The 22,821-nt window shown below is 40.9% G+C and overlaps 1 protein-coding gene across 1 annotated transcript in view; it reads right to left on the bottom strand.

Moving 5' to 3' along the window:
* The window catches only part of LOC125897378 (cadherin-22-like), a 395,305-nt gene that overhangs the window by 38,968 nt on the left and 333,516 nt on the right, over positions 1-22,821 (bottom strand). The window contains exons 8-11 of the mRNA XM_049590690.1: positions 22,411-22,578; positions 19,338-19,519; positions 16,884-17,140; positions 10,575-10,711 (exon numbers count right to left, since the gene is read on the bottom strand). Coding sequence (XP_049446647.1) covers positions 10,575-10,711; positions 16,884-17,140; positions 19,338-19,519; positions 22,411-22,578 — 744 coding nt within the window. The remainder of the gene's footprint in view (positions 1-10,574; positions 10,712-16,883; positions 17,141-19,337; positions 19,520-22,410; positions 22,579-22,821) is intronic.

Raw genomic sequence — 22,821 nt, forward strand, 5'->3', positions numbered from 1 at the left:
ATACGATACTAAAATTTTAACCTTGGGAAGTCTGAGCTAAATGCCCAAAGACACAGTTCAAAGTCGTCATACAAAAAGACTCGATTGTTTTATGATCTCACCTGCTCTCATTCCCAGATACTGTCGCTGTATCGTTACATGAATATGTGACTTATTTACATAATTTTTTTTTTTTTAAATAAATCAGCGTAGACTTTTGGTTTCATCCAGAACACAAACAGCAGTCTCCTGGGTGAAAGTCTGTGTTTGTTTGACCAGTTCATCACCCAGACCTCCTCCCTACCTGGACTTTCTCACTCTTTATATCATGTCAGTTGCTCTGAGCATCTAATATTTTGTACATCACATACATACATTACATTGGAATTAGTTGAAAGCTAAATGAACGCTAAAGTACACCCTGTGCGTCAGTATCAGATGCGGAGGGCCATGATGAAGCGTTGGTATTTGACAACCTGGAAGTGTGACCAGGCTGGCTGATCTGGTGTCCTTATCACACAGGTATGGATACGTTTGGGTAAATGCAACTATTCAGTTAAGTTTAGGGGAATCTTAGGGGAATCTTTAGGGGAATAGTCAAGGTTAGGGAAAGATCACTATCATGATTAAAATACACAAACATGGACCTTTGGTAGGCCTCACAATAATTCTGTTTTTGCCACTGTAAACATATAATTTCAATAAACACCTAACATTCCTCCAAAAATTACATGTATTGTTTACAAGATGAGAGGTCACACTTAAAAAAAACTACAAATTGGTAGTTTTACTAATGATTAATGCAGTTATTTCTGATCATTGCCACTTCTTCTAATGGCTCTCAAGACTAGAGGACTGAGGTCATCAGAGAGACCCTCAACTTCTCAAGACAAAGTTGGTCTTTTGTTTTCTTTGGTGTCGCAGAAATCACTCCACCTCTAATTTGTGTCTTCACAGCAATTTTCAAAATTATTGTTCCATAAAGACGACATTAAGGCTTAAAGGGTGACATGTTTAGAGGCGTGTTTGATTTAATTGATAAATCTCCCCCACACTCAGCCGCGGCAATTGCAGCTTTCTTGCCCCACCTCAGCTCCACCCTGTTTCCACTTTATTGCCCACATTTGGATTCTCTGGCTCCGGTAACCTGATGTCAAGGGTAAACTTCATGCTTTTAAAAACAGAACATTTTCTTAGGTCTATTAGCGGGACAGATGACATCAATGGCAACAGCTGACATACAGGTGCGCCGCAGGTTGGATAGACAAAAAAGACAAGACAGGTTTACCAAAAACAGCCAGGCAAACTGATAATCAACAGACCTCTGCAGGCAAATTCTCGAGCTCCCTCTCTCTATCTCACCACACAGTTCTACTCAACAGTGGCACAGCAGCTAATGAGAATGCTGGTCTCAACTAATAGCATAATCCTCACATCAATGCAGGGTTTTAATTGACTGCCTTTTGCTTGAGCAGCAAGAACATAAATGCACAGAGAGCTCCACCGGCGCTAGATATCTCCTCTCTTCTTCCTCTTCTTCTAATTTCGTCTCCACATTATGCCGCTGTCCCCGCTGTGCCAGAATGAAAACCAGCAATCATCAGATGTTACACATTTTACATTTCAATTCCCAGAATTGAAAACAGATGAAACAATATGAGAATGCCCCGCCTCTACCCACCCCAAACTCCCTCCATGGGGGGAAAAAAAGAGTTATTCAGTGAGACAGGTTCATTCATCTGGACCAAGTGGCGCCGTTCTAAATCTGTCTTCAGATACAGAAGAAGAATAAAAGGATTTCAACAGATTATTGGCATGCTCTGCATCTGTGCGGCACTCACCAGCTGTTGCGAATCTTTCAGAACGACTGTATAGTAGATCTCTCAGGCACTGCATTATACTGACATAACTTCAGGGAAGACAGAGAGAGGATGTGATGTGAGAGTGCGTGCGCATGTCTTTGCATACATGTGCGTGCTTGCATGTGTGTGTGGGTGTGTGTCAGGAGTCTTATGCTTCTTGTGACCAAATGGCTCATCTTCTTTGCTGGAGGAAACAGTTTGGTATAAAATGTCACTTTTGTCAGGAGGGGAAATTGAGGATACAAATGTACTCAACAGTGTCTGCTTCTGGTCTCTTTACTGAGCCAGAGGCCCAGCCACGCAGGCACAGAGGCTACAAAGTATTACTGCCATTTTTCTTCAGTTGCATTGCTCCGATATTACAGAAACTCACAAGTGTACGACCAAAAACTCTTTATGACAGTATGAGTTTTTGTGTATTTAAAAACTAACAGCTATAAATGCTCTCTAAATAAACAGAACAAACAGTTTCAATGCCCTACAAACACGCTAAATAATTAAAAATGTTCACTAAGATTGTCAAATTAGATGGCACACACTTGAAGGAAAAATAAACATCCCGTAATTACCCCTTTTCAAAGACAAAAGTTTTCACCAAAGCTAAGACATTCAGGTGCTGATGCAGTGACAGCCACTCATTTAATGATAATATTCAGACAACAAATAAAGAAAATAATTTATCACTTTCAAGATTTAACAGGTTAACCGACTGGGAATACCCACGTGTCTGACACACCAAGGAGAATCAAAACATGCTTCTAAATGCATGGGTTTTCTCCGTGCTGTGTCCGCTGTGCTTTCTTTCATTTCTTTGATGAAAAACAAACAAAAAAAAACTTTCAAGGACAAAGTGAATGGAATCGGCAATCGTGCTAAACCTGGAACACCAAACTAATACATAAAATGCCAGCTGAACTTTGCATTTGAACACCAACTGAGACACGCTCACTCTAAATGCTATATGAAAAATACTGTTTACACTAATTGATGCTTCATAAATATCACAAAAATGACTGTATAAAATAACTTTACCAGCACTGGACTTATATCCTTATGAGGGAAATCATTTTCTCAATCAAACATTTTCCAGATGCATATTCTTTGTGGGGGCTTTGTTGTGGTCACACAATGTGACATGATTACGTTTTGTATACTTGACGTTTGGCGTTATTGTTACATTCCAAACAAAAAGAGGCCTAGAATGAAGTTGTTACGAGGACAGATAGGGTACACTTTAGCATCTTTTGTCCGTTCTGGCAGCAACACTGTTAATCTCCCCGCCCTCCTTCTGAAGTATCCACACAGTCCTCGATAAGGTGCCCCTTAGTTCACCGATGTCAAGACACATCTCACAATGTAATACAAAACTGTTTTGTCAATATCACTCTTAAAGAACTGGGCGATGCTGCCAGAGTTGCCCTTTCCAGCAAAGAAATCTTCAATAGCCTTTGAGGTTACGATCACCTCCAGTTTTTTCTTTCTCTGTTTTCAAGCAAAAACAGTGTCTCTGCCAACACACCTCTGCTGGTGACTGAAAACTGTGAAGGGGCTCCGTCATCTAATCGGTGTGGTGCTTTTCTTGGTGTTGGCAATTAAGTCCAATTTGAGTTTTAAAACACACGTCAAATGCTTCAATGTGAACATGTTTTACATCCGTCTAGAATCACATGCTGTTTTGGTTTCCCACTGACTCACTTCACTGCTATCTGAAGGCCAATTTGGTTGACTGACTGCCGGTGGAGGCTTTCTCTGCAAAAACTGAAATTATCCTGAGCTTCTCAGAGGTGTTAATAATTCTGTGCCACCACTGCTTTTATCAATTCACTTTTGTTTTTGGGGGGTTTAATTAGAATGAGGTGTCCGGCCAACTTGAATGAAACCAGTGGGGTTGCCCACTGAAATTCAAAGATTCGAAACATCAGTCAGAAACCCCTCAGTCGACTGAGATTCTACAAGCCGAGTGCTTTTTGTTGTTGTTCGTTTCTTTCTTTTGTCAGTCAGTGTCCTGTGTACTTTTTGGGGAAATTCTGGATTCACAGATTTAGTCCAAGACTGAGCGCTCCTCACTTTCATGCTGCTCTCTGGTACAGGCAGCTGCGTACCTGGACCCACAGAGAGTCAGAGTGGGACACAGGTAGGTAGATAATGTTGTCTACTGCCTTCTGCTTAAGACTGGTGAATTTACAACTCACAGCAATGTAAAACAATACAGTCTCTTGTTTTTGTTTTATATCAACTGTTGGCAAAAAATGTCTCACATTTTTGAGCCATTGTTAGCATAATTACCACACATTACATTGAATGGCTAACGTGGCTTTTTTACTGTATTAAATGAACGCTATTATCACCCTGCACATCCCGCCAAACTCTGTTCAAACTCTCAAACTCTATATGGAATAAAATTAACAAATAGTCGAATATATGTACTGAACAGCTGACTCTAAGCCAACTGACATAATTCTGGGTCAGCTGACTGGTAAAAGAGCACTGTGCATCAAGATGGCTAGCATTAGCATTAGCGCAAACATAAGAGAGATCTAGCGATACATGCTTGAACCTTGAGCTGAAAACACCGACTGTGGCACATCATGTGACATGCATCAAGTGCCGCCCCTAGCACACACTGAATGTGTCGCGCTGCAGCTTGTCAACAGACGACTACGCAAAGTTAGTCTGAAAGATCTGTACCTCTTCCTCCTCTGCATGAGCTTAAAATCATGTATGGACAACCCCTGATTGATCTTGATTTCTCACATGAAGAGCTGATCTCCAGAGCTATGCCTCACTAGGAAGTATCTTTCTGGCCATTGTCTTTATAATGACAGGATCGCGGGTCGTTTAGCTCGGAAAATTTCTCGACCTCAACAAGTCTCTCCTTATCTTTGTCACAAGCGAGACACATCAACAGCAACAGAGTTCCCTTTACTCATTATTAGTAAGGAGAGGAGTTGAGCTACCATAGGAGCAGAGCAAAATCAGGGTCGGCGAGGCTGGAAATAAGACAATGGCAAAAAGATCTGCAGGAGCGCCAACATGCGTCTTGCTGCCACCAGTCTGGGGTTAAATGTTGAAAATAATAGGTGTATTTTTTGACGTGCTGCCTTTGCCGCTGGTGTGTTTTGGCCTTGGTTAGACCCAGACCCAGACGAAGAGTCTGTTGTGCACCAAAATAGGCTACTAGCGTATCATATGTCACAGAATGGCAAGTGTATTTAGCATCTTTTATTTGTTTATAGGCTAGCTGGCAGTGGCTAACACCATGTTAATGGTTGTGAAACACAATAATATCTGCTAAAATGGAGTTTTTGTTAGTTAGTGGAAGGAAATTCAAGATCAGGTTTACATCCAAAAACTGCACACTCAACCATGTTTGCTGTAGTATGGTCTGCACTGGAGGTTTCAGGTTTCTATGCCGGTGTGTTTCCTGTATTAGACAGCAATTGGCCTTTGAATATGTGATTTACCTGATGTAGCTTGACCAGGGTACTTTTGAATTTCTGATTTAAACCTTTCTAGTGACAAACTTTGCAGAGATCCAAGTTAATGTAGTCGAGATCTTATATTCTAGGGGACATTAACATGAGAAAAACACATTTCTGAGTGAAGAGAATCTGTGTCAGCTCATGTCAACCAAACTCATGTTACCTCATTATTTGCAGTGGCAACTTTAGCACGTTTTCTACAGCGCTAGAAACTGCAATTGCACGACATGTTATTGTAACATCGTGTTATTCGGCCAAATGAGTGAGTCAACATGTCACCTCTGGCTACAGTAATAACAATCCTCTGGAAGGTCTTACACTGCGGCGCACTGGAGAAATGCACAATTCCACCAAGTTTCATAACAGCCGAATATGTAATTGTAATCAGTGCAATAATTTGATTACGAACACGCTGCACTCCAGTGGTGGTAGATACATCTCAGTCTCATCAGAATTCACTGAGTGCTGTTTAAATCATCAGTGCACAGATAAAGAAGTAACCAAACGAAAAGTTCACTTCATATTCATCGCAGTGAAGAGTGCCACTCCATAAAGCACATCATTATACAACAAACAACGACAATTACATAACCCTGATGACTGTCATGTCTATGTGACCATTCATCTTTACAATAACCTCAGGCTAATACGATGCAGTTGAGCAACACTGTGGCTCTGAGTGCTAAAATCTTCCCACAAGCAATCTATATACTATGCATGACCACTATTGACAAATAAACTATGTCAGCCTACCAACTGTAGCAACTGTTTGAGTATTCAGGATCTCCTCCTCCTCCTCCGCAACGACACTGACAGTAAGGACATGTAAGTAATTATATAACAGAGAGACTAAGAGAGCACATCAACCAGGTCACAGCCTGGACTGGTCCCTGATTACACATTATTATGTCTCCCCACTCTTGTTGACAGATGTGCTTTGCACTACAATAGCATCTAATACAGTCATCCAAGCAAACACTCTGTGGTGCATAATTTGTTAAAAAAAAAAAAATAATAATAATAATAACATCCCCTGTTTTGTACTTTACCAAATTTCATCTCATTTTGACTCTGAATTTAATGTGAACCACGTTTTGTACTCCACAAATAGGACTTGGATTTTTCCAGCTGTGATTGAAAAGAGACACTTATCTCCCTTCACAATGTTGCAACAAGTGTGTGATTCATTTGGAGTCGGAGAGAATAATGTTCTAACGGCATAATAATCAAACACTGTGCATTTGTTTGCCAGACAGCAGGTGAGAAAAGTTATGCTGTAGAAAATGTCTCTTCCCCGCAACAGTGGAAGAGATAAAGACTTTCCAGCTACTTCGGTATCTTTTTGCCCTCAGGGTGATGCTCTTTTTTTTCCACCTACCTGTCTGGGTAAAAAAGCAGTTTTGCAAGGTGATATCATACTTGCTATCAGTTCTGGAAAATTATATGTCACTCTAACTTACCCTGATATGTTTCTATGGAGAAGACTGTCAGGGAGAACGAGTACCCTGGATAGTGACAGTGCAGTTAAATGCTCCTCCTGTACTCAGGGGGTTCTGTGTTCTGTGGAAGGGAGACAAGTACTATAAAGATGAGAGGCTGTTTCCTCTTTTACAGTGACAATGTCTGCAGGAAGAGATGCTAGGGGATGGTACTTTTAATTGGGCGAATTTGAAGACGTGTGGTGCGTGTGTGTGTCTATTTGTGTTTGATTGGTGGGGTATCATCACAGTGCAGCCTGCTCATACTTGCACTTGAGCTAAAACGTCTTTTACAGAGTGCACAGACATGTGTGCGGTAATTGTCACTTAGTGCGCTTCTTGCAGTTTCTCAGCTGGGGTTAATCCTAGGGCACAGACTCCTAGCATTGTCAGAAAGCTGTTGTCACTTGTGCAATACTGATACAGTGGCAATGCAATGGATCAAAGGTCAGTAATGGACTGGAGGAATAATTAAGGGGTGCGCCGCAAAACTCTGGTTTTAACACTGTCATCAGACAAGTTGACCTTGTGGCTCTTCAGCCTTAATGAGCAGAGGGACCCAACAAAAAAGCAGAACAAAATCATTATGGAGAAAATGAAGTCCTTTCTTAAAACACTCTCCCTAGCTGCTTTACAACCCCCTCCCTCCCCTTCTCATCTCTCTCGTGGCCTTTTTTGCTTTCTATGTCTCTTTTTTTTCTCTCTGTCTCCTGTCTGTGCGTCTGCAGCTCTCAGGACTCTGTGAGCGAACTGGTGATAAAGAAACATTCTGGATGGGAATTCTGATGCCGTTGACCACTGACTCCGTCTGTCCGGATGTTTCCTTGGAAGGCAATGTGAGAGGCTTTATCTATCAAGTGCAGGCATGTGTTTATGTCTGATATTGGGAGGGTTAGGGCCGCTTTAAATGTTCAATTAACATTAAAATGTGCCTATGACATAATGCCAAGCACAAAGAAGAGGAGCACAAAAGCGCCTAAATTGCTCTGGGAATTACAGCCCGAGGAAAAAAAAGAGACTCAGAAAGTCTAATTTTGTCTTAATGTTTGTGTTGGGTGAGACTGCTTACTGTTCAGTTTAGGCTGTATTGATTATTGGAGTAATCATAGTCTGAGGCTATATGAGAGAGGAACAAATATGAAAACATTTTAAAATCTGCTTTGTTTATGCGCATTGTTTCCTCCTTCCCTCTTGTGTGCGATGTGGCGGATACCAGTTAGATGCAGAATGCAATCTCCTCTGCTTTCACTGCAATCCCAAAATCACTTCATCTGTGTGAGATTGAAAAAGTGGGGAATACCAGGCCTCCTCCTTTTTCAAGTTTACTTCTAATGGTATAGTAATAACTTCCCAGCTCCCCCAAGTTATTACATTCTTCATTTTCTTTGTGATGACAAAAGGACCCAATGAGATGAAAAAAATATAAGCTCTTCCTTCATTTTCACTGATGTGTTTGTCAGCTCTAAGACAAGCGATGAAATGAATGACTGTTTTTTTTTTCACCTTGTATCAGAAAGATGACATTGATGCCTACCAGTGAGGATATCCTTTTTGGGGTGGCAGAACATATGAGAACAAGCTCAGTGAGTTTTCAGCTGGTCAGCTGTTTTGCCTGTGAACCGGAACAATATATAAAAATGCGAAAATACGAAAATGGTAGCCCAACCAACAAAATTCAAAACGGATGACAGGAAACAACAAATTAAAAAGGAGCTGAGTGTAAGATTTAGCGGTGTCTAGCAGTGAGGACTGCAGATTGCAACAAGCAGAAATTTCTCCAATGTGCCAGGCAAGAACTACCGAGTAGATTCCTTCAGAATTCATTGTTCAGGAGGTTTTTACCGTGAGCTGAATTATCCCCAGAGGTCTCTTTCTCTTCAAAACAAACAGACCCAGTGATTTAAACCAGTAAGATCACTGAATAAAGCAATTTGATGTTACAAATGAGTGTTTCTTGGAAGCCGTTTGGCTCATCACAGACAAGCTGCTAGCCCAGCACCAGAAGTCGAATTATTCACAGAGGACTCTTCTTTCTTAAAACAAACACACCTGGTGATTTAGCTCCTGGTGCACAAACTACCCGTCTACCAGAATGCAATGTATTCAGTTGGAAGGGTCCACATCTTCCTTTCTGACGATATCTAAAGGAGTGCCTCAAGGTTCTGTATTTGGAGCCATATTGTTTTCTATTTATGTCAACAATCTGTATGAAAACTTACCAAATGCTAAGTACCACTTATATGCCAACAATACTATAATTTATTGTTGTTCTACATTTGCTGAAAGTGCTCTTAATCTCTTACAGTCCACTTCAGATGTTGTTCAGTCCTGGTTACAGAAACTGAAGTTGGCCCTAAATGCAGGTAAGTCCAAACTCATGTTGTTTTCAAATGCTAGACTACCAGTAACGCTTCCAAACATTGTAACTTCCCAAGGTAATGCAATTGAACAAGTTACAAGTACTTAGGTTTTATCATTGATAGCCAATTATCCTTTAAAGGTCATATTGCCAGTCTGGTCTCGCAGCTTAAAGCTTGGTTTTTATTTTCGGAACAAATCTTGCTTGCACCACCTAGTCTTTATGGATTCATCAGCCTCATACGCCTCATCAGCCATCAGCCTCAGAGTCAGTAGCCACCACCACCACCACCAGTGTCTGGACTCCATGGTGGGGGGTTTGTCCTGCTGCTGCTCAGATGTCCCTCAATCCCAAATTTCTCCCTCTGGTGTCCAAGTATCAAAGACTTTTGTTAAATCTTAATCAACACAAATCATCTGTTTCTCTACACTCATTCTCCGTATTAAATATTATCTTTACTCCATTCTTCTGTCTCTGCTGATTGAAATGATTGGCACACTAGAGTATGTAAAACTACATCTTACACAAATGAACTGCATCGAATGAAAAATAAAGTTAGTCTGTTGCGAGTAACTGATGTTGGCGTTTTTATGAGTTATTAATCCATTTTCATCCCATGACACTTACTCTCTTGTTCTCACATGATAAATTTTGTTTACACCAAAATCCTATGCCTATCGAAGCGCTGTTCAACTACCGTACATTACTTTCCCATTCCCTGTCTTTCTCAAAGCTAAAAAGCCACAACACTCCTCTGCTGAAAATGTGCCAAAAGCTTTGGTAGCTAATGATCACAGCAGTTTGAGAATGTCCGTCACCCCTTATCACCCCTGGTGGGAGTCGACAAATGTTGGGAGAGCTAATTCAACTTGCACAGTGTCCATCACTGGCAGGCACTGGGTGAAGGAAAAAAGCTTGCCAATCATCACAGTAATTCTAACTTGCTTGTTTTAAAAACAGGGCCATGAGTTATCCTAAGAAATGCAAACACTCAGAACTTCAGAGCAGTTTCATTTGCCCCTCATCTAAGTTTTTGTTAGTTTTTCTAGAGAATGAGGAGTACTTAGGTGCTAGATTACCTGTAATTGGGAAGGTTTATAAAAATGACCTTTTATTGTTTGATCATTTCATTGTCGTATATTGGTGTTCTCTTGATGATGCGTTTCTTTAAGGCTTTGTTTTGACATCTCGCAAAGGGTGAAAATATCTAAACAAGACTTAAAGAAAACTCATTTCGGCTTAGATTGTACCTGGTGGAGTTAATGAATTATACATAACTGCTGGATTTTAAACAGTCGTTTAAACCAACTTTGAGAAACTTTGGCAAGGTGAACAAGTCATTAGTCGCAGCACTATGAAGATGTACAAATCCTGTGTGCGTGATAGGCTGAATTTGAAATGGCAAGCCATGTACCTGCTTCTACAGCCCTCACAGTTATATTGTGCCAGCCTGCTGTCTCTCGGTCCAAAATCTTTCCCAGTGTGATGGCACCCGAATCAGGATCAATATGGAAGATCATCTCATGGTCTGTGGTCCGATCGATAGAGAACCTGTAACAACAGAAACAAAAACCGTATAAGATAAAGGAAAAGCAGTAAGTGGGAAGAAAGGAGAGAAACTCATTATACATGAATCTCATTTTTTTTTTTCTAATTTAGTTAAGTTATTCTTATTTTTTCCTTACGAGCCTAACAAGAACTTGGAGTGCTGACTTTGGGCTGCACTAAATAACAAAAGCTCATACAGAAGGGACCAGGGTTAAAGTAATTATATTTTAACGGCATTTACTGGAGACTTGTCACCAGTCCTGTGACCCCAATAGCGATGTGTCCCTTAACTGTGAGCGGCTATATACTAACTCTTTCTATTCAGAGTAAGAAAATAATCATTAAAGTTTCATTGTGCACTCTGGAAAAACCACAAATACATCTCTCCTTCTTGGGGTACTTGGTGCTCGGTAAAGATTGGTGAGTCAACAAAAATCCGCTGAAAGGTTTCTTTGTTCTTAGTTTATGTCCCCCACCACACACACACACACACACACACACACACACACACACACACACACACACAAATACACACACAGCTGGCTGGCTTACTCATGCCCACATAAACCATAATAAAGTACCATGGGCATTATAAGCTCTTAAGGCCTCTCTGACAAACATGCCAACCAGCGTTCTCCTGTCTCATGAGAATGATGGTCACGTGCTGTAGATATAAAACATAATGTCAGGGGAGCCGTACAGTAAACTGATGTGTTATGGATAAGAGTACATGGATTAAATTGGTTTCTGATCACGCATTCATTTTTAAAATAGTGTTGGTGTTTTACTGCATTTGCAATCATGTTTAATTCATGTTACCAAATGTCAACATATGAAACTGATTCCGGTTATTAACTCCAGGAGGATAAATATCTTCTGCAGTTGTAGAAAGTAACTAGCTTTGGATGAAATGCTCTCAAGATAACCTATGTTTGAGATAATGACTGTTAACATAAAAATCTGGCATTTAACCATGGCAGTGAGTGTTTAAGATACTGATCTGAGGCTACAAACTTCCTGACAGACAAACATACACTCTACACACGTGTGGGTACTCTTGTATCCATCTGTGTACAGCCCTGTTACATCTAAAATTAACATCCCACTTAGGGCAGCAATTTGGTTGGAACACATTTACATTTGCTGTTGACACTTCACCAGTATAACTTAGGGTTGTAAAACCAGGTTCAGAACAAAGATTGGGGACAAGACAAGTTGAAACAAGCAACTTCTTGCAATGTGCCGTTCTGCAACGTTCTAAAAACCTCACACCAATGTAACTAGATGAGTCAGTGTATCATCTCTATGCAACAACTCTCTGTACTTCTGTTCTGATTTCAGCTTTTCAGGCTTATTTTGTGGCTGAATATAATTTGTAGCTTCTTTAAATATGAATGAGGATAGTGATAGTGAGATACTGGCTACAGCTGCATTTGTAGTAGTGATGAAATGTAAACAAAATGAGCATCAGATGGACTACTCATAAAAAAATACACCACAATAATACCAATAACCAGGGCTAACTAAATAGTTAATGTTAAGGGCACAATAGCACAGAGCGAGCAGCAGACCGTCCGACGCCGATACACTGTAAGGACTGAAATAGAGGACTATTTGTGGACAGAGCACCTGCTGCAGCAAGCAAAAATGCAGTTTGTGGTCATTTTGACTTGACCAGTGGACTTCACTGATTGGCTGTAGAAACAGGTGACACACTTTACATTCTAAAAACCAGCTGCTGGCAATATGACCAGCTGAGTTGCAGGCAACACCATCAGCAGGCTTGTATCAAGCTCAGACCAGACAAGCTTCACACTGCTGCGACTTTTCTCTGCAACATTCTAAAACAGTTTTCTCTCATCCCAAATAACTCGTCTGAACTGGGCTTAAGGATCCATTGATCTTGATCATTGTATCATTTCAGTGATCAAGAACCCAATATCATTGGTGCAAAATGGAAACATCGATGCATATCGTCACCTTTAGGACACGCCTTTATTCTAAAAATTCTTTGTCACCGTCAAACGGCACCTGGCAGTTAATGGCAAGCAGCTGGGGAAAAGGCAATGAGGATAATGTTATTTACTCAGGGATAATTCTGCAGTGAGGACAGGACAAAACAAACAAACAAACAAAAAACAGGTGTAATCCTAATCTTTACTTAGGAGGTCAGGGGTCATACACATTGATGCAGTCAGTGAAGGCAGAAAAATCACACCAAAAAAACTAAACCAAACTTAACCAAGGAATCAAACACAAGGAAAAGGCTGGAGAGCACACACATGACAATGTGTGTCCCTGTGGGCCTCTCCCAGGCTGTCCTCTGTGGGCATGGGGCTGTGGAATAAAGTCATAATGCCCTCACCCTTCTGCAGCTGGAGGGCAGCGAGGCCAGAGCCCCTGTCTGACACGACCAAAGATACACTCCAGGTAGATTCATTGCAAATGGAAGGACAGGTAGACTGTACTCGTGCAGCGGAGCAGGATGGTGGGGACCAAAAAAACTAAACCAAACTTAACCAAGGAATCAAACACAAGGAAAAGGCTGGAGAGCACACACATGACAATGACGATTTGGCAACTGAATGGGGGAAACACTGCGCATTAAATACACAAAGGTTGATTAGTAACTACACACAGGTGAGTGGAACAAGACACAGGTGAAACACATGAGGTGATTAACAAAGGCGGGAAAACTCAGGAAGAAAAAGAAACACAAACATAAAGTACGTATAAATGTACGTATGTATTTGAGAGATGAAATATCCTATCTTCTATCTACAGCAACATCAGCTGCTCTGTTTCATGTGTTAGTAGAGTCATATTATGGCAAACTTTACTGCACTTAACCAGTTTGAAATATTGACAATCATTTATGTGTTGTTTTTATCTTTTATTGCCAAAAGCAGAAGAGAAACCGACTGTGTACAATGGGCTTATGACATCGTCTCTTATCAGCTGCAGCCTCTAAATTAAATCTAATCAAAATGGTATTGTGGCAGACTTTGTGAAAGTGGTAGATAACGTACTGTTGTCCAAACTAGTGATTTACACCAGCAGTATAAACAGTAAATTAGATTCCTCTCTACCAAACCTCAAATTGTGCTGCAAAATACCTTGTTTTATCTTTCCTTTTTCTTTCAGTGCAGTCCAGGTTTTAACAGTCAAAAAACCCAAAACCAAATCCAAAACAACAACTCTTAATTGGTTTTGGCAATCTCCGTCTGTCCCCACACACGCCTACCATGACTATTATTCATAAGTAAACAAAAAAAAGAACCTTTGGTTTCCTGTGCATGGCAGTGTCTGTGGGATGGGAGTTGGGGGAGGGGGGGGGGGGATCATCATCCTTTTTTTTTAATCTCTTTACAATCCCTGTGCACTCAAACACTCAGTCTCATACCATCTGAATCAGAAAACCAACACTACATCACGTCTGCATCACAGAGCACAAACTTGGCTGCTGCACACATGCTTTTCCACATCCCCATCATATAGATAAAGTGGTACTCATGTCCTTTTAAACTCGAGATTATAGTTTCGTCTTGTTTGTTTGGCTGCTTAGACGCACTTGTCGAAAGATGCTCTGAGACACCAGCTGCTTGAATCTTTGTATGTCAGACTTTCTTTGTTTTAGCTGTTACACAAAGAATGATTCCGTTTGCAGCTTGTTTTTATTGTGGTGGAATAAATCTCTGACTAATACGAGGTGGTCTTGCCGATCAGATCCACAGCGCATGCACATTTAGCTCTAAAACCTCATCACTCACAGGGTGCATGATTATGCCGAGTTCAAAGAGGGTGCGTTGCCTAATGCCCAGAGGCCATGAGCTCACTAACTTTGCCCAGTAGGTAGCTCCTAGCAGAACTCTCTCCCTCAACACTCACTCATCCATTCACTTACTCAAACACATGCGCACACATGTAAACACACACACACACACTCATATATGTTTGCACATGTATCACATGCACACTTTCAGCTGCAGGCAGCCAAGACACTGGTGAACGACAGCTCTGCCATTGTGTTGCACTTTATTACACCTGGAACTCTGAGCCTTATGCATTTTTAATCGGGGTAATTTGCACAGGCACTGCGTGTGTCGGTGTATACTCTGTCAGTGAGACTGTCTTAGCCCTTATCTACATTCCCCTCTCACACTGCAATTGCTCTTCTGAGGACATATAAACCACAGACCTTGGCACAGAAGATTACAAGATGATATTGTTTTTATCACACACAGTGATCTGAGAGAAAAAAGAGATGTACAGTGCGGCTTCATCCATTGTGCGAGTCCCACCGTTCACCCTTTCTCGGGCTTTCACTCCATTTTCTAGGAATTGTAGAAAAGAAAAGAGTTTGCTTTGAAGCCCAGTGGCGACCTATGTATTTACTTGCAGCTGGAGAGTTATAGTTCTTTAAAGTTTCATTTTTCAGAGTACAAATTTTCTTCTTACAAAATCTCCAGTCAGAAAGTAATACATGGTTCACTTGTGGAATGGCCGCCTGTGTGGCAGTGCTGCAGTGTCCCGTCAACACCACGTAGAAATGAGGTACTCATTGTCATGCAAAACTTTGCTCTGTAATGTTATTATTCCTATTTAATAGTAATCTTTCCACCGCAGTATTTTATTGCCAATGTTTTGGTTGATGTATTTTATCAGACTGCTTACTGTTGCGAAAAGCAGCTGCGTGCATACAGTATCAAAGTAGTTTTAATCTTATTTCCACATTTTCATTCATCATTCACAGTAAAAAGATTTTCATTAACAGCAAATTTAATATATTACCAAATCAAATCACATGTCTACAACAGTACAACCACGGTAATACTGGGTCAGAAACAATTCGCGCCATTAAAGCTCCAGTCCGCTCTATCCATTACACTTTAAGCAGAAAGGGGCCAGATTCAAACCCGGGCCGCTAAGGTAAAAATCTCTGTCTGAGAGTCTGAGAACTCTGAGGGTGCTTTCACACCTGCCCTGTTTGATTCAATTCAGTTGAACTCAAGTGCGGTTTGTTTGGGCAGGTGTGAACACAGCAATCACTCTCAGGTATGCACCAAAACAACCAGACCGAGACCTTCTTGAAGAGGTGGTCTTGGTCCAGTTACAAACAAACTCTAGTGCGGTTCTTTTGTGGTGAGAACGTGTTCCGACCTCGATCCCAACCAACTGTAGTCACATGACACATTGTTTGGGTTAAACATGAGCATGTCACAGTCCTGGAGGATTATTAATGTGCACCTCCTCCTGTACTGCCTTAATATGCACATTCAGCACATCCAATGCATCAAAACATTGTTTTCTAGTTGGAGCCGCGCCTCGTTTTCAAACTGTATGGTTTGACTAAAATGAACAATGACAGCAATATAGTCCACGATGAGCAGTGCTAAAATCAACCTGCGTAGTTGTCCCTCCATTGTGACATTAGAAAGTGTCACATTTATCTTTTAAGTGTACTCTTCTTCAACGTTGGGTTTACCTCCTGGATTTTTCCCGCATGGAAATTCTGACCAAGCAAGAGCAGCTTTCTTGTGCAAGGCATTTGATCTCTAAATGCTGCTGTGAGAACAAAAATTAGTCCCTGATTCGGACCAAAGCAAGACGACTCTAGGTTTGAAAGCACCCTAAGATAATTCTTAATGAACTGCAATAAAAGGGGTCAGAACTATAACAAAACATTCATTCACCAACTCTCACACAATTTGTGCAGTATAATCCAAATCTTATTTATCCAGTCAAATGCTCAGACAGCCCTATCTGACAGGCAACTGAACAAAAAGTAAATCTTATTCATGCTTTCTTCAAAGCCAGATTTCACTGACAAAAAGAGTAACTTTACCTGCTGATCATGAGAGCTGCTGATCTACCACAACCTTGATCAGTAGTTTGTATTATTGTGCCACTTTTAAAGACACTTTTAAAGAGTTACTTTAGATTCACACGAAGGTTTGAGAGTCAGTTTATCAAGAATTTTCTCTGATTTTTGGATTTGGATCACGTGAAGCAAACATTTTCTTCACAAATTCAATGTTACATTGGATAAGCAATTGATATTCAAATGATCATTTGGGGAGTAAAGTATGCCTTTAAGTCTCAGACATTCTACTATTTTTAACAGTATAAAACAGTTTTCTTTCAGGTGAAATCAGCCTTACAGGCCTTGCCGTACCTGACAGGTTTATTCTTCACATCTGGATCCCTGGCTTGGATGATGCCAACCAACGCTCCTACTTTGGCATCCTCCTGCACTTCCATAATAGTGCCCTCTGCTGGTTGAAAGATGGGTGGTTCATCTACATCCGACACGCTGACCCGGACAATGGTCTGGTCTCGGAAGGAACCCAGGTCCACGAAGCGAGGATCGACATGCTTATTTACTGCCTCCACCACGACGTTGTGCGTGCGCTTGCTCTCAAAGTCCAGCGGCTGAAAGAAAAACAAGATTCTGTGTCATTCCACATTAAACCATGTAAAGTGACACTGTGCTCAGTGCTAGTATAGTGCACATATATCCCTTCTTTTTTGAGACAATAGATTCTTTCAAGTTATCGTTGTGTCTGTATAGCACCACTAGGTCAACATCACCAGTGGTCACTGTAATGATTACAACTTTCACATGTTGACAGTCCATTGAAACAACATTGATCAACACAGCTGCTGACTGAGTGTCACATGTTCATTCTGCCTTTAGACCCCATTCACAACAGCAGTGTGTCCCTTGGGAGAAACACTTTCATCATCTATGTATTCCAGTGCAAAGATATTAGTGTCAGCATTCAGCATTTTATTTCAAGGTGAAAAAAAGTTTAAAAACAGTTCAACTTTTGAAGACATATGGCACAGACAGTACCTGTCAAACCCCAGTGAGAAACCAATGATCATCAATCATCAAAGACCAATCATCTCTCTTTCTGCGTCTCCTCAGTGCACCTTAGTTTCTCTGTCTGAATAAGACCTACGGGCTGTTCAGCTTGCTGACTAGAAAGATTTAGCTGCTGCGAGCAAGCAGTGTTAAAGGAGAATTACACCCATTTTTAATTTTAATACACTATTTCTATGGTTAAATACAGTCCAAACATAGTAGTAAACATGAACAACTCTCTCCTAAATCCAAAGACTAGAGTGCTAAACTCAAATTTGTGATGTCATCAAGTATTAAGTCTGGAGCAGCTCCACAGACAATGAAATGGGGAAGAATTCTAGATGATACTGAGTATATGAGTACATTTTCTGTTTTACAACTGATATCACTACAATTTAATAAAGCCCATTTGGGTTTAAAAAAGAAAACAGACATTCTGTGGGTCCATAAAAATCAGGCTCACATTCATAGTCTGAGTTTATGAAGTCAGAGGTTTGACACTTACAGCTGAAATTCATGGGGCACCGACATGACATGTCACATAGGCGATTTGTAGCAGGGTTTGTTCCTGCTACACAAACTCTGTCTTTATAGAGTGTGGTTCCTGCCAGCTTCACCATGTACATATTGAGCTCTGCTAAGTAATAATGCAGTTGGTTATGGAGGGTTTGGATGTGTTGGCTCATTCACTGGTACTGAATTAAATAATTGGATAATTTTACAGAATGCATTGATGTCGCTGAGTTATTTCAATGTGAAATGTAAAAACACCTACAAGGTTGCTCTGCTGCTTTGCATTGTTTCTGGTACAATGAGGTGCTCATTTTACTCACATCAACAGATAGAACTGTGTAGAAAAATGTATGATGTACTATAGTTTTTACTGGTTGGAGGGCCACAAAACCATGTGCACAGACAGAAAATATACAAAAGCCATATGAAAATAGTCCTGAGCAGCAGGGTGCAGGCACAAGCACGCATGGCTTATGTGGTAAAGCGAAGCAGCATCAGCTGATTATAATGCAGGCGTGTCTTGTCACATCCGTGTCCCATGTATTTCGGGCATTACTGCACATTTACTCTTGTTTGGTGTTTTGCTTTGCTCTGTTTGTGTTTTTTTCTGCGCTGTGTTTCTTGGATGCCTGCTGCCTACGGTCTGGCTCCTGGTCGCTGCCTTTTTAGAAAGTCCCAGCCTCACCTGAGTGCTCTTGAGGTACGCGCCCATAAATGTCCCAAGCAAAGAAAATAAGAAGTAAATAAGGAAGCACACAAAGAGGGCAGCGGAGTCTCTGGACAGAAATACACCACCACACACTGAGAGTGGGTCATCAGTTACGATTGAGAGGGATCACTTCTGTTTGAGTATATACATTGTTTTTACGCAGAGTCCTGCAGCATATATCTTAAAGTACAAAAAAATAGCATATCTGGAAATGGGACTGTAGCAACTCTGATTTTTGAGTCACCCTTTTCCAGCACAAATGTTTTGATTCTTGCATGTAAGTGCATGTAAGTGTGTTTATAGATTTGAAGCACAAGGATTAAACACTCTTGACTAGCTCATTGAGCGTGTTGGTGTCATGCTGTGGAGGTAAGAGCTTGGATTGTGTTTGCAATGAAAAGTGGGGGTTCAACTTTAGTTTTTAAAGCCAAAATGTTATATATTTGTATGTTTTTTTGCCTCTATATACTGACAAAATCAATAATAATTGGCTTAATTGACAATAACAGAAGCACAACTTTGCTTTAACTTCAACGTACCTTCTTGATGGAGACAATAGCTTCCTGTGTGTCTGCATCTGTGGTGACCTTGAAGAGCTCCCCTTCCTCTTTGATCAGATAGCTCATATCGGTGTTCTCTCCCATGTCTGCATCCGTGGCGATGACACGTCCGACTGGCGTCCCGACAGCAGCCCCCTCTGATACAGAAAACTGGTACATCTCTGGTGAAGGTGGCCGGAGGTGGAAATTGTATTGATGGATAAAAAAAAAGGAGAGTTAGGTTTAGCAAAGCAACAGAAGGGATGAAGTGACAAAAAACAGTGTAGGTGTTAGAAAACACCACAAACGAAGAAGAATGAGAGACAAAAGTAACAGGGAGAAGAGGAAAAACTGGAGGAAGGATGAGGAGAGATAGATGGCGGTACAGTAGGTGGAAAAAGGAGGGTGGGAAGTGAGGATATTGGTAGAAGAGATGGATGGGGGCAAAAAAAACAGAAAAGTGGGAGGAGGAAGGGATGAGAGAGTAACAAAGATAAAGAAGCTGAAGAGAGGAAGAGACAGGTAATGGAAAAATGAATCTGGGATGGGATTATAATGAAAGAACAGCCACAAGTACACTTCAGGCGGTTATTGTACAAAATCAGAGTGTACAAAATAATCTGTCTTCTATTCAATTTCCTCCATCGGAACTCATCCCAATGTTTTGTTTGCACTACATTAACACCAGCCCTACTTATCTGCAGATTATTCACTGATTAGAATTCACATCAGATTTACATGATATCTCTGTTACAATATAAATGGATATCAAACTAGGGCTGCCCCCTGATAGTCTGCCAAATGTTAGTCGATTAGAAAGGTCATTACTCAGCAAGATTTCATTGGTCACTTAGTTGGACGAAACAAACAAACAAACAAACAAACAAACAAACATGAAGCTCAATCAGGAGCTGTGCCTTGTCAAAATAAATCAAAACCTATATGACTGGACCATGTGGGAATTTAATTTGAAAGGACAGACACAGGAAGTGGCCACACTCAGCAGTCAGACAGAAGTCACATTACAAACCAATCACAGCTGACAGATATCTTTCCCTTCTTCTATAAATATTCAGTCTGATAAATACGAAGAAGTTGATCATGTTAGTGCAGGGCTACCCAGAGCTTTACATCTGTCCCAGGATGATAGGCATACACACTTATAAACAGCATCTGAAAGAAGATCAGCTCTGCACTCAGGATTGCAGGTAAATAGGCTATATGATGCATGTAAAGGTTGCTTAGCAACCTCAGACGCAACCTGCCACCACGCTCTTGGTAGTGGTATGCACAATAAAGGCACAAGAGTAGCACCCAGCGCCCGACCTCGCGTATTCCAGGCAGTTAAAGATGCAGCATGTGTACGGCCTCTAATTTACAGGGCTGGTACCTGTGGTTATTCCACAGGCTAGTTAATAACATGGAAGTAGCTACATGCCCATTAGCCACTTAGCCCAATCATTACTGCTTTGCCAACAGCGTCAGTAACAGTCGGCTCGCTCAGTGTGTGACGTGCACTTGTAGGTAAAATATAGGCCTATATTAATGAAGGTTCATTAGTACGGTTTGGTATTTCTCTGACCTTGAACTCAAACCTTTCCGCCAAAAATATATAATTTAATAATTAGATTAATATCATAAACGCGCAGGCGACTAGTCAATCAATGGCTTTAAATGACGGCTACTGGTTGACTAGGAAAATTCTCAGTCCAGGGCAGCCCTAGATAAAACACTATAATAGAATATGCAATTGAATTGTTGTAGTGAAAATTATACTAATAAAGCATGTATCATTTTAAGTAAGTGACGTGATTCTGAATGTATATAACTTTTATTTGTGCTGACACACATTGTCAATCCCTAATCTGAGTTCTGTTTCAAATAACAGAGCAGACTGTGGGAAATATATAAGATCTGCCAGAGTTCATTATAAACAAGATAAAAAGATTGAAGTAAGGAGATAAAACTTCATTGTTCCCAAGAGGGAAAACATCAAAGTCCTTACATATACAGCATGCCATCTTCCTCTGCATCTTATTTATGAAGCGGCTTTCCGCACTCTATCTATTCCCCCATACCAAGCAGTGAAGATACTATAATCCTGCAGGGTTTATCCCTCTGACTGGGTAAATATGATTTACTGAGATGAAAAAAGGATTTATACAGAAATAAGAAAAGGTGTGTGGAGACATATCAAATACAATCAACCAGGCTGTCAGATGCTGTTCTCCCAGCTGTAACAAAAGTAATAGTATTATGGTTTAACTCCAAAAGAAGAGGCCAGGATAAAGAGATGGAATGAAAGCCAGAATGGGAAGTACTATTTTATGCATACAACTAGTTATTATCGGTAGCATTTAGCATGTCAACAGTAACTGAGAAGAACACCACATTAGGTGCTTCAAATACACTCATTTTTTATTGTGCTACTTGTGCATCTGTTGGTGCACTATGTCTGAAATAAACCAGACTCTTTACCTTTTTTTTTTTCAAAGAACGCTCTCTTTCAGCTGAGTAAGTCTTTGTTAGTGTGTGGTGAGCTGCATGTTTTCATTCTACCTGTTACGCATGTGTGCACTGTAAGCCATGTGAACTCCATTTAGCCCAGAGACCACCTTACCGTCAAACCCATAACATTACAATGAGGGAACAATCAGCCATATTGATTCAGTCCTCTCTTGAGCCTCGCTTAAAAAGAATGATCAAATGAGCGGTGGAACGTATCAGTTCTCCACATTTGATAGACTACTTTGTTATGGGCTGAGGGTTCGATTGGTTCATAAATTCAAGTTAGTTGATTTTCTCGGACGAGACGCAGCACAGTCAGTACGGCTGCTTATTGGTGTCAGTGACCTGCAGGTTGCAAAGTATATTGTGAGTCTTCTATCATCCCCTCAGTGTTTCTGTATCTTGGCGTTCGCTTCCCTCATTATTTTTCCTTTTTCTCTTTAGTTTCACGTCTGTCTTTTTTACATTCTCAGTCATTTCTGACTCTTTCCTCTCTGCCATTTCCTCCCTCTCCTCGCCATCCCTTTCTCTGCCTTAAGTAAGATCATGTGCAGGAGACACTCACTCTGTGGGAAGCGCGGTGGGTTGTCATTAACGTCTGTGATCACTATGGTCACCGTGGTGGAGCCGGAGAGACCGCCCATTTGTCCTGCCATGTCTGTTGCCTTGACGACCAACTCGTACCGATCCTGTGTCTCGCGGTCCAAATCTGCCACTGCCGTCATGATGATCCCTAATAATTGAGGGACGGAGGAGAGATTGAAAGAGAGAGACAGAGACAGAGAGTGGGGAAGAGTAGGAGTAGTAAGTGAGGCCAACGGAAAGGTTATATTAGCGCTTCGCACTTATGCAACAACCAACTATATTTACCCTCTCAGTCTGAATATCAACTTCTGCTAAGCACTGTATTATGGAGACACAAGTGCAGCGCATTCCATTTCACCTCCTCAGACTGGCTGGATGGAAGAGATTGTGT

Source organism: Epinephelus fuscoguttatus, linkage group LG1 (assembly GCF_011397635.1).
Source record: "Epinephelus fuscoguttatus linkage group LG1, E.fuscoguttatus.final_Chr_v1".
In the NCBI taxonomy this organism is placed as follows: Eukaryota; Metazoa; Chordata; class Actinopteri; order Perciformes; family Serranidae; genus Epinephelus; species Epinephelus fuscoguttatus.